Here is a 12,004-nt window from a genome sequence, read left to right on the forward strand (position 1 = left end):
TACTTAGTGTCAGGTCAGGTCAAGTCAAACTCAGGTTCATGCATCTTCAAAGCTTGTAATCTGCATTGGTAGCACTTTTCTCAGGGGGTGAAACCATGCTCACCTGGAATCACTGAACTGATGAGGAGACTCCATAGAGAATCTTTGAGGAGAAAAGCAACCCTGCAGCCTGAGCCATCAGGTGCACATCTCTCATGAATGCAGCCACAGCCTAGCTGAGGTTCTCCCCAGCACCTCCATCACACGAGGAAGTGGATATGCATCAGGTCTTGGGCTCTGAGGAGACCAGATGGACAAGGTCTTGGAAAGCTAGTGATGGGGACCAAAGCAATGGAAGTAGTGTGCTGAGCATACAGTGTCTTAGCCATGTGAGATGACTAGAGTAGTAGGCTCCAGAAAGGCTGGATATTGGAAATGGATTTACTCAGCCATTGAGAATATCTGCTTGGGACTGCGTGCTTTTAAGCCTGTTTGAAAATTGTCATGGTCAAATTCTGTCTGGAAAGTTGGCCATTATGTTCGCAAGTGATATTTTAAATAAATGTAACAAGCTCTGAAGGAGCATTTGGCATATCTGAAACTGTTTACTACATGCTGTATCTGTCTTCAAAATTCTCAGGGCTTCTATTTGTTGTTTTAGGGGAGAAAGGCCATTAATTGGATATTTCCTTCCCCGTGTAAGTAAAAGGAACATTATTCTTTCCCTTCAAATCTACTAAAAGACAAATTTTAGATGAGAGACCTTGATTCTGAGGTCCAAATTTCAAAATCTCTCTGTTTAGTATCTTACTTTTCCCAGTGTCAGTGTAAATGATGCAGGAGCACTGGTCTGGAAGTCATGGGCCCTAGAGCTAGGTCTGGACTCTAGCACTGATTGACTGGGTGATCCCAGGTATTCTCTGGGACTACACTTGAAGACCTCCAAGGACATTGAATAACCACCATAGCCTCATGCTTCCTGAAACTAGTGATCGGTGACAGCACATCTGTTGAAAACTACAAATGCTGAAAGGGGGAGCAATCTCTGCCTCTCAGTGGGCAGGCCCTGGGGCTTTGGGAAGATCCAAAGAGAGGGACCTGATGCAAGATGCTACAACCTTGAAGTCAGAGAGGGAAATGATACTTATCTTAATGAGCAGCTCAGCTGGAGGGGTTCTAATGGCCTGGGGTGAGAGTGGGAGGCAAGCAGGTGAGATCTCAGTTATAGGAGCTTAGCAGGCGAGGTGGCTGCTGTTGCTTGCTCCAGGTGCTGAACAGTGTGTGCAGCCGTTGTGGGATCTGTTGTGGGCAGTGACCCAAGTTTCCCAAGTGGAAGGCAGGCTGCTGAGTTGGGCTGAGCTGGGTGTGCAGCAGGTGCAGAAGCTGGAGCTCTGGAGCCCTATCAGCGGGATGGCTTTTTAGTTCATGAACAGTTTCCTCACCTTAATTGGCTCTCCAGGGCCCTGGGAGTAGCACTGGTACCTCAGATCAGTACCTGTTACTGGGAGAGCAATTCCCCTGGTAATGGGAAGGAGACATGCTGTGTTTTGGGGGATGTGCTTGCTGCTGCCAACACTACTTGGAAGGCTATAGCTAGGGAGGGATTTCAAGGTAAATGTGATTGACGGACAGGATTTTTGAGGGACCTCTTGTCTGCTAGAACTCCATCATTCAAGGGAGATTAGTCTTGGTTGACTGCTGTGGAGACTGGGGAACAGAAAAGACCCTTAGAGCATATCTCTAACCCCTCATTGCATAAATGGGACAACAGGATTCCAGAAGGGTCTAGAATCCTGCTGACTGTCACATAATTAGTCACTTACAGAGCCAGAAAAAAAAAAATCCAGCTGCCTTGCCTGCCAATCTAGGGCTTGAGGGACAGTAGGATCGCAGACCTAGAGCAGAGTGCTGCCCTTGGTTCCCTCACTGTCTCTCTGTCTAGGCCCAGTTGAAAATGGGGACAGTGGCTTTGCATGGAATATGTCAGTGCATCAGTCCTTGGATTGACTTGAGATATGAAGTAAAAAAAGATAGAAGTGCCACTCTATCAGATGAAATGAGCCCAGGTTCATCCTACCTGTACCTTCTGCAGTCTGCTGTGGGTACTCTCTTGGCACAGAGAGCTTATTTCACGGTCGTGTGGTTCCTAGGAGCATAGCTCTGAAGACTGTGGACCATCCATCTCCAGCCTCAACCTGTTACCTGGCTTTCTGGCTCTTATGCCCAGATTCTGACTCTTAGCTCAGATCTGCTGCCTGGCCCTGCCCCACAGTCTCTGGATCCCCCTGCCTGACCTCACTTCACCTATTGCATTTGTGGATTTTGTTCCCAAATCCTCTAGCTTCAATCCTGATCACTCTCCTCTACCCCTGGGCCTGTATTTCTAGCTACCTAAAGGACTCCTAGTTACTTGCAGCTCAGAACAGAAGCTTAGCATGGCCTCTAAGGCTCTTCCTAATCTTTAGAGCCTTATCTGTCATTCCTCTACATGAGCTAGTTTTATCAATCTTTTCCTGAGGGACCTCACATTTTGACATCTGTAATCTTCTGTTTATGATTTTGCCCCCTTCTGAAATGCCCTTTCCTTGTTAGTAACATCCTACCCCAAACTGAAGGTCCAGCTCAAATGTGACCCAGTTAGCAGATCTAGAGCACACAGGGATGGGGGTTGACTTGGGAAGAAGCAGGATTCCCATAATTGAACCCCAAAGGGTGAGCCTAGAACAAAGTAGCTGTTGCTTTAGGTCAGGGGTCAGCAAACCTTTTCTGTAAAGAGCTAGATAGTAAATATTTTCAGCTCTACAAGTCATACAGGCTGTTACAACTACTCAACTCTGCCACTGCAGCGCAAAAGCAGTCATAGACAATATGAAAATGAATGGACATGACTGTGTTCTGATAAACCTTTATTTACGAAACCAGGCATGCTGTAGTTTTCTGACCCCTGTTTTAGGCTCTGCCTGGGGTGGATTTGAACCTGTGGGTGACATCAAGTAGGAATAGCTACATAGGAGCCAGGCAGGGCCAGAAAAATCTGGAAGGGAATCACAGGTATAGAATAGTGTTAGGATGAGGCACAGGGAGGAGAGGGCAGGAAGAATAGAAGGGAGTTAATTTTGGCTGGAATATAAGATTGCTTAAAAGAGAGAAGTAGGAACTCTGTTTGGAAAGGAAATTTGGCCCTTAATTTCCTTTCCAGACAGAACTGTCTTCACCACTTGAGGCTATTCAGAAGATAATGGGGAGCCATTGAAGGTTTTAGGTCAGTGGAAAATAGTCAAATCTGTATTTTTGAAAAGTCTTTCTTATTTACTGAGAAGAATGATTGGAGGAGACAAGACTGGATGCAGGAGACCTGCCAGGCCACTGTAGTTGTCCAGGCCATTGGTTCCAGATTACTAGTCCTTGAACCAGTGGCTGGTCTGTATGCCTGAGAAGTATTGGGGAAACTTGCTAAAAATACAGATTCCTAGTCCCGTACCCACACCCAAGAGATCTGGATTTGGCATTTCTAACAAACCCTCCAGATTTGGAAATCATTGGTCCAGCAAGCCAGAGTGAGGCCTGATTTTAAGAGGCTATGGATGCCAGAGAGAGTAGGCTATAGGTAAGATAGAATTTGGCAACTGCCCTCTTAATTCTCCTATTACCTGTCTCTGTTCATGGCAGCCCGTCCATGTGACCCCTTTTCCTTCGCACCCCATCACTCCCCTCAGTATCCTGTTTTGTTCATGTCCTGTTGGTTCTCTTTGAGACAACTCTTCTGTCCCTTTCTTTCCGTTTCTACCCTCATTTGGGAGCCCATTAATGCTCAACTGGACAGACCTCCTCCTCACCCCCACCTCCCATCTCCAGTCCATCAAGATAGACATAAAGCCCAGCTCTGTCAGTCTTCAGAACCTTTTTGGGCAGCCTTTGCTTTGGGGATAAAGGTCAAGCTCCTTAGCTTAGCATCCAGGGCTCTTTGGGGGCTTATTTTCCTGCCAGCCTTTCCAAGCTCATTCCCTGTCACTCTTCCACTGTGCGCCTGAAATTTTCCTGCCCTTTGGGCTTTTGCAGTTATACTGGCCTTGCTGTCTTGCCCCTTCCTAATATCTTTCTTTTAACTTGACCCTGTTTTTCCTTCCCCTTTCTCTCCCTGCTTCTGTGTGACTGTGTCTCCCTGGGGGGAGGGGTAGAGTTAGCTGCCGAGGACACCTCTCAGGACCTTTGTGCATTATGAGTGTGTCTTCCCCATCTGAAGTCCTAATCCTCTGCTGTGACGGACAATTGGTCACTATGGCAACTGACTGTGACGTCACAGAATAAGGACTTCAGGTGAAGTGGCAGGAGCAGGTGAGTGTGTAGAGACAGATTTTAATGTCTGTCGAAGCCCCCCACCCCCACCCTCCTTCAGTGCTGGGGGCACGGAGGGCTATCTCGGGCTCCTGCTGATTTTTATAATGCTGCGGGGAGAGTGTGTGCCTGGCATCTGCGCGCTGCAGTAGTATGGGGCTGACAGAGTGTGTCAACTTGAGCTCTGGCTGTGCAGGCACCGCTGCTGCGTGAGCCTGTTATTCCGTTCTGGATTGCTATTTTGATACCCAGATTGCATCATTCTTCCTACGTATAAACAGGGGGTCCCCAGGGCTCTGCAGCTACTCACTTCTCCACCAACACTGTTGTTGTGATGAGCTCTATTTAAATGAGCTGCCGGATCGGGGCAGGTTCCAGCCACACATGAGCACTGTCATTTTGGGGAACATGGAGGGCTGCAGGATTTTTGGATCGAGTCCTAAAAGGCTGAGAGTGATGGCCTCCTGAGCTATGCAGAGGGCGACAGAGCTAGTTCCTGAAAGTTGAAAATCTCGTTTTCTTCCTTCTGAGCTTCTATTCCAAGGCACCCAGAGGATTAGGAGGGAGATGCAGCTAGGAAGAGAGTCGCCTCTTTGAGGTCTCCCTCTTGCTGTTCAGTTTGGGAAAATTACTGCAGAGCCTTCGAGATAAACAGGAACAGGAGGAGTCAACCAAGCCCTTTCTTGCAGAAGCGTCTCAGGTGAGCTGGAGAGATGCAGCCGTGGCTGAGAATGCATCAGGGAAAGGAGGAGAGGGTCCAGGCTGCTCCCTCTTCCCCACCCAGTACCCAGCTCCCCGAGGCTTAGGCCCTGGAGCCCAGCTGGCTGCAGCATGCAGGGTGGGTGTTCCTGGGCACTTGGTAAGCACTGTCCTCTGGGACCTGTGGTGGTCTCACCTGTCGCTCTTCTGACTTCTCCCCTAGGTGTTGCTCTAATCACAGGGCAGCAGGTGCCACAGGTAAGCCTGCTGGCAACCAGGGGCAGAAACAGAATCACCTTAGGATCAAAGTCTGTCTTTCTAGCAGGGACTGGACATCTGGGGAGTGGGTGCAACATGTTTCTCAAAGGTGGTGCTGCTCTGAGCTATGGGCTAGAGGAAGGCTGAAGTGGCTTATGTGGTGGGGGCCTTAGCTGATGCCTGGTATTCTGGGGCTGCCTTGGGTGGGAGGGCAGGAATGGTTAGTGAGGATGGTCAGCCTGCCAGAGAATATAACTGGAGTGTTTTTAAGCCTTGCATAATGTCTGATAGAGGGATTTGGAGGTAGAATGTCTTTCTTGTGGCTACAGAGGTAATCAGGGACTGCTCAGTGGTTCAAGGTATCACCTATGATCTACAGGGATCTGTGGTTTTTAGCTATGTCCCTCCCTCTCTTTGGGCCTCCATTTAACCATCTTTATGGTGAAGGAATTGGGTAGATGAACAGTGAGAAAAGCTAGGTCTCTCCAGCTTTGGTTCTACAGGTGAGAGCTGGCAGTGGAGCATCAGGCTTCTCTAGAGGATGCCACTGCTCTGTTGGAGTTTGAGTTTGGGCTCTAGCTGCAAAGTTTCCTGGAGCCCTGGACAAGAGCTCTAGAATGAAGGGTTTTTTAACCCTCAGGGGGTTGCTTAGCACTGAGTTCAAGCCTATGCTCCTGGGATATGTGTCCCTACCTGATGGGCTGAAACCTCCTTGGGATTTATCTTCCACCCCAGCCCCATGCCCAGGTTGCCTTGGTGCTGCTGTTTGTGTCTAAGTGTGGACTGCCCAGTCTTGGCCCCCCCCCCCCCTTGCTACCTCACCAAGTCCTGGGCTCAGCATACACTCTCGGCCCCAGCAACTGTCGTTGCAGTGCCAAACCTCTGGCTGCACCCTAGGCCTGCTCATGGTCCTTCAGTGGAGCTGGCAGGTAGGAGAGGCAAAATATGTTCTCCAATTCTCCACCAACCCCCAGGATACCTAGGTGTCAGGATGGCCTTCTGTCTGCTGGGTATCTGCCCTTTCCTCTACCAGAGAGGAAAAATGTAACGGCTGTATTCAGAGTCTATCTTAACTTCTCAGAACCTGTTTAAAACTAGGTGAGTCTGCCTTTCTCAGCTGCATGATTCAAGGGACAGATCTATCAGACTCAGCCACAGGGAGAAAGGATGCTGTCTCTATGGCACTGGTCCTCAAACTTGGTTGTACATTGTAATCACCTGGGGAATTTTTAAAAATATTGATGCCTGGCTCCCCACCTCCTGAAACTGATTGAATTCATCTGGGATGTCAACTGGACATTAGGATGTTTAGAAGTTCCTCATATGATTTAAATATGTGACAGTTTGAGAACCACCAATCTGTAGAATGAAAACTGCTTCTAGATTTATTTTTTCCAGGCAGAAAAATTCTGCTTCATTGCCTTTTCTCAAAGATCGTATTTCTTAAAACTTTAAGCATGGCTGGGGCTGGCTCCCAGCTCCTTCTGGATTCTGAGTTCAACGCTGGGTCCGTTATGATTATTATTATGGAATATTTTACTTATTATCAAATCATTTAGTTAATTAAAATAAAATGCCCTTGTTTACTCACACTTGAACTAGAGAGGAGTATAGCATAGTGGACCCAGCTGGATTTGAGAGGTGGACATACTTGGGTCCCAATTGTAGTTCTGTTCCTGCTTCTTATAGTCTTTGACAGGTGACAACTTCTTGGAGCCTCAGTCTGTCCAACTATGAAATAGGGACAATGCCTACCTCTCAGGTGGTTTGACAATTAAATGAGATTCCACATGTAAGGGCCTGATGCAGGGAGTGGTGGTAAAAGAATAATCTGTCCCATACCTCTCAGGGACCAGAAGTGCTCACTCTTGTGACTGATGGACTGAACATCCTCAGCTTTCAGAGCCACTTTCCCAGGCCCCTAGGTTTCCAAGGAGGACCTCTGGCACCTGTAACTTCTTCATTCTGGAAGCAGAAGTCCCACCTCCTTTGGGGATGGTTGTGTGGCGTTTGAGCCCTCGTCTGACATTTCTCAGAATTGATGTTCCTGTATATGAAATAAAGCTCAATGCTGTTACTTGAATAATTCAAATAGGAAGAGAAAAAGCAACCTATCTAAACAATATTTTATGTAATATGTGATTTAAATATGTATTAATAACTAAATTAATGTTAAATATTGGTGGTCGATGTTTGGTTGTTTTAAATATATCCACAGCCCTAAGAGTTCATGTATTGCTGTTGTCTAAAAAAACTTTGTTTTGGTATCCTCATTGAAAAATGGGGAATCCTCTTTAAAAAACAAAAAGCTCAAGGTTGACGCAGCTTGATGGGGATTAGGGACCTTTTGAGAGAAGATAAGAATTTCTGGGCAAAAAGTTGTGACACAAAGAGAACACAGTCCTCTGTGTCCACTCCAGGGCCCACAGCCACCTTGGGACCTGTGTGTACTGCTGCCATAGTTCTTCATCTCTGCTGTCCGCTGCAGCAGCCCCCATTCAGACTGGATGAGCTTTTCAGTCCAAGCCTCCCCTTAGCCACAAGCCTGTCCCCTGATTTGTTGACAAGGGTGGTTGTCTGTCCCTCCCCATCTTGCCCAGAGGAATATTTCTGAAGCCTGGTTGCAGTAGGCAGAGGAAGAAGACTGGATAATCCATACTTCCCTACTGTTCGCATTCCTTCATTTTAAGGATGCAGAAAATATGGTTCAGAGGAAAGGAGTCACTTACCTGAGGTTGCACAGTAAGTGACAGTGTGGGCCTGGAACCCACATCTCCCAATTCACAGCCTTCCCCAAGCATCACACCTCTGCTCTGGATCAGACCTGATTCCTTTATTTTCCTGGGCTAGCTTTTTGCCACCATCCTGAAAACTTCCAAATGGCTTTTTTACTACTTTCAGTGGCCATGAGTGCAAGGAATACACATGGAATACCCAACCCCCAAAGAAACATAATTGTCCATTCTGCTAAAAATCATGCAACATCCTTTATATCAATTGTGGTTTATCTTTGTATGTAGACATATGAACAGATAGTTAAAATGCAATGTGATATCTGTTATCTAGAAGGATGTTCAGGGTGCTGTGGGAACCCAGAAGAGGGAATAATTAACTCATCCTAAGGGAAATCAACCGTGCTTCTCAAAAGTAGAACATTTGAATAGGCTTGAAAGGATGAATGGGAGTTTATCTGAAAAGGGGTAGTGAAGCAAGAAAGAGTATTTTAGGGAGAGGGAACAGCACTTTCACAGACACAGGATAATGCAAAGGTTTGGTGCATTCAAGGGCTAGCAGAGCCATTTGACATGGCAACGATATAGGATGTGTGGCAGGTGATGCTAGAGATGAGACTAGAGAGAGGTAAGGTCCACTTGGAAAGTGCCTTGAGTGACAAGCTGAGGATTTTGGCTTTTAAGGCTGGGGAGGGGGAAGGGGTAAAGAATGTGTGATGAGGCCTTGGCTGATCTATTCAGTTATTTCTCTTTTTTTCATAATGCTAATGAGGCTGCGTTACTATGAGTAATGTTTGGGCATCTGGTACCAGGGAGTTGGAAGCCTCGTGAAAATTATTTTCAACCATTTTAGAGCAGCATTTCTGACCTAAGGGGTAGGTGAGGAGGGTCTCTCCTGGGCAGCCAAGTGGAAGGGAGGGACAGTAACATGATGTCCCTAAGTGATGCCACCTGTGAACAGCATCCTTCTCCACCTCTGGCCACTGTTCTTGACAGGCAGGAGAGTATCTGGGAGATTGCAGATCTAGTCTGTCATTAAAGTCCATGCTCTGTGAAGGATAGAGGAGGATTTTGGGGGAAGGTTGATAGATTAGGGGAAGAAGAGTATTAACCTATTAATTTGCATGATTTTGGAGATTTTGATTTTTCCAGTTAGTTTTTGCTGCATAAAAAGCTGCTCCAAAACTTAGTGGTTAAAACATCAGCCAAACTTTATGATTCTAAGGTTGACAGTTTGTGCTGGGATTCTCTGGGTGGTTCTTCCAAGCTGGGCTGGGCTTGGCTAATCTCTGCTGTGCTCACCCATGTCGGTGTTTAGCTGGTGGCCCAGTTGGGGCTGCCTGCTTTGTGATGGCTTTCAGGTGGGACACCTGAGACAACTGAGCCTCTCTCCACATGGTTTCTCACCTTCCAGCAATCTACCTGGGCTTGTTCACATGGCAGTCTTAGCATTCTGAGAGTGAGAGCAGTCATATACAGCCACTTGAGGTCTAGGCTTAAAACTTGTTCAGTGTCATTTTTGCTGGATTCTGTTGGCCAAAGCAGGTCATGAGGTCAGTCTAGCTTCAAAGAGCAGAGAATAGACTCGGTTTTTATTTTTATTTTATTTATTTTTAAAAATTATCTTATTTTTTGTTGTGTGTGTGTGTGTGTGTGTTAGAGGTAATTAGGTTTATTTATTTTTAGAGGAGATACTGGGTATTGAACCCAGGTGTTTATGCACGCTAAGCATATTCTGTACCACTTGAGCTGTACCCTCTCCCTGTACCCGTTTTAATGGTTAGGATTGCAAGGACATGGATGCAGGGAGGAGAAGAATTTGTGGCCACCTTTTCAGTCTCTCAGACCATCTGACTTTCTTCACCTGGGAGAGTTGATAATTGAGGTTATTGTCTTAACCATGAATTTTGAATTCAAAGTCAACATTCACAGAGGATCATGTGAATTCTCAAGTGTTGTTTAATTTAATCCTCATAGCAACTCTTATTTTCCCTTTCTATTTAACATATGAAGAAACTGGGGCACGGAGGAGTTAAGTGAGATTAAGTGACTTGCCCAACCATGGTCGCTGGGTGGTAAACCTGGTATTTGGACTTAAGTTTGTCTGACTTCAGGTGTAGAGGAATTGTATCATTCTGGTAAGATGAGGCAGAGAAGACTGTGGTGGTATTGCTGCATTCACTGCCATAGCCAGCCCCTTTCCAGGTTGTCCTCATCCCTGGGCACTAGCGCCAAGCTCTCCTCAGGAGGCTCATTTTCTTGTATCCAGCAGGCCGAGCGCTCTTGCAGTGGGTCTGAGGTACTGTAGTCCCTAGGGTGGCGGTCTCACGCCACATGTATAGTTCAGGAGCCCACCATGCTGGTGAATGTGCTAGAGAATGTTGCATCTCTCTGAGGAGGGAAGGTTCCTGTTCATAAGTAAAACATGTATACATGTGGTGCATTCAGCGTGGGCTAGGTGGAGAAGGTACAGCAAAAGCTCTCTGAGCTCCAGGGGTAGACCAACTGGTTGTGGTTGTAACAAGGGAAAAATACCTCCTAGATGAGCAGGCAGGGAGACCTTGCCTTTCTCTTGCTAGAACCTTCTGGAAGCTCTAGCTTTGAGATCTTTAAAGTAATTCTGCTATAGTAATTACTTAGAGTAAAATTTACAGTAACATAAATGGCTAGAGCTGTGCCCTGGGCTAAACTGACCCCGTCGAATTTAGCCAGTAATGGGAACTGGGCCCTCAGGGCTATAGAATGAAGAGTGGGAGGAGTGGGAAGGCACCTGATTGTCGGGACTGGAGCAGGGTTGGGCCTGAAGTAGCATGGCTTGTAGGGAGGAGACGAATATAGCATCAGGCAAAAATGGGGATGTGGGGAAGGTCTGTAAGGCAGGTCCCTAGTAGGATGGTCACGTCCAGAGTACCTAGATGGTAAGTGCAGGCTATGGCATCAGACATATTTCATTTTGGCACAAGTGGCATTGGCACATGCCTTGGTGTTGTGTATTAGAAAGCCTTGGGTCTAGGCCTCATGTTACGTATAATCTGCCATGTTGCCCTGACTGTGCTGTCTTTTCCTCCTCCTCCCAGAGCTCATCTCCTATCCTGGGTGTAAGCAAGTGTACCTTACCAAGGATGTAACTGAACGTTTTTTTTGGCAGTACTTTTCTACTGGACAGTCCACGATGGCCAGGGTAAGTAAGGACAAGCAAAGAAGCTCTTACTGAAAACTCTGAGTACTGAGCTTTTACCCTCATTCCTGCCTAGTCAAAACTCATGCACCAGCCTGGATTAAAGGGGTTCATCAGTTTTGCCTGTCTTTAACATCTAAGACCTTTTCCTTGAGTTTCTGAAGTTTCACATCATTTACTGATTGGTATCCCTTCTGTTCCTTCCTCCACTAGGGTCCCCCGTTGCCACTACATTTTATTCATTTGTCATTTTACTTACTTGCTCCTGTATTTAGTTCTTATTGAATGTCTTACATATGCCAGGGCCTGTGCTGGTGTTAGGGAGACAGAGATCCATGTCTTTACCCTCAAGGAATTCATAGTTTAGTTAGTTAAACTTGTATTTCTCTTCTTTTTTTTCCCCCTTGATATGAGTTTGTCAGATCCCAAGATGAAGACAAAGCCACCAGAATCCACATCAGTTTGGTGGCCTGGATTATTCAGGCACAGCAGGCTAATTTTCCCCAAATTTCCTCTTCTCCACCTTTTATATCCACCCTGCATGATTTTTGCTGACCAAATGAATGAACAGTTGAACTAGGAGAAGACTAGGGACTCTTGGTCCTGGCAAGTCCCAGTAGTCGGTCTGTGCTTGCTCTTCCCTGGCCGTGTGTGGTCCTCATGGTGTACCTATACGGCTGCAGCTTCTTCCCCTCTGTGGACACGGTGAACTGTCTGCTCTTGCCTGTGCTTTTCCTTTTCTTCCCTGGCCTATCTGGGGAACTTCTACTTGTCATTCAATATCCAACTCAAATGTCACCTCTTCTGGAACCTTTCCTGGCCA

At 46.6% G+C, this 12,004-nt stretch overlaps 1 protein-coding gene across 9 annotated transcripts in view; it reads left to right on the forward strand.

Annotated features, from left to right (window-relative positions):
• TRIM66 (tripartite motif containing 66) overlaps positions 1–12,004 on the forward strand; it is a 55,041-nt gene that overhangs the window by 10,484 nt on the left and 32,553 nt on the right. For 8 of the 9 annotated variants that reach the window (XM_032489070.1, XM_032489068.1, XM_014555980.2 and 5 more), the window contains one exon: positions 11,081–11,184. In XM_032489070.1, the coding sequence (XP_032344961.1) occupies positions 11,081–11,184 (104 nt within the window). Of the gene's footprint in view, positions 1–4,886; positions 5,015–11,080; positions 11,185–12,004 lie in introns of those variants that run through there. The other variant, XM_032489067.1, reaches the window with a different exon arrangement.

The sequence above is a fragment of the Camelus ferus genome, chromosome 10 (genome assembly GCF_009834535.1).
Source record: "Camelus ferus isolate YT-003-E chromosome 10, BCGSAC_Cfer_1.0, whole genome shotgun sequence".
Lineage (NCBI taxonomy): Eukaryota > Metazoa > Chordata > Mammalia > Artiodactyla > Camelidae > Camelus > Camelus ferus.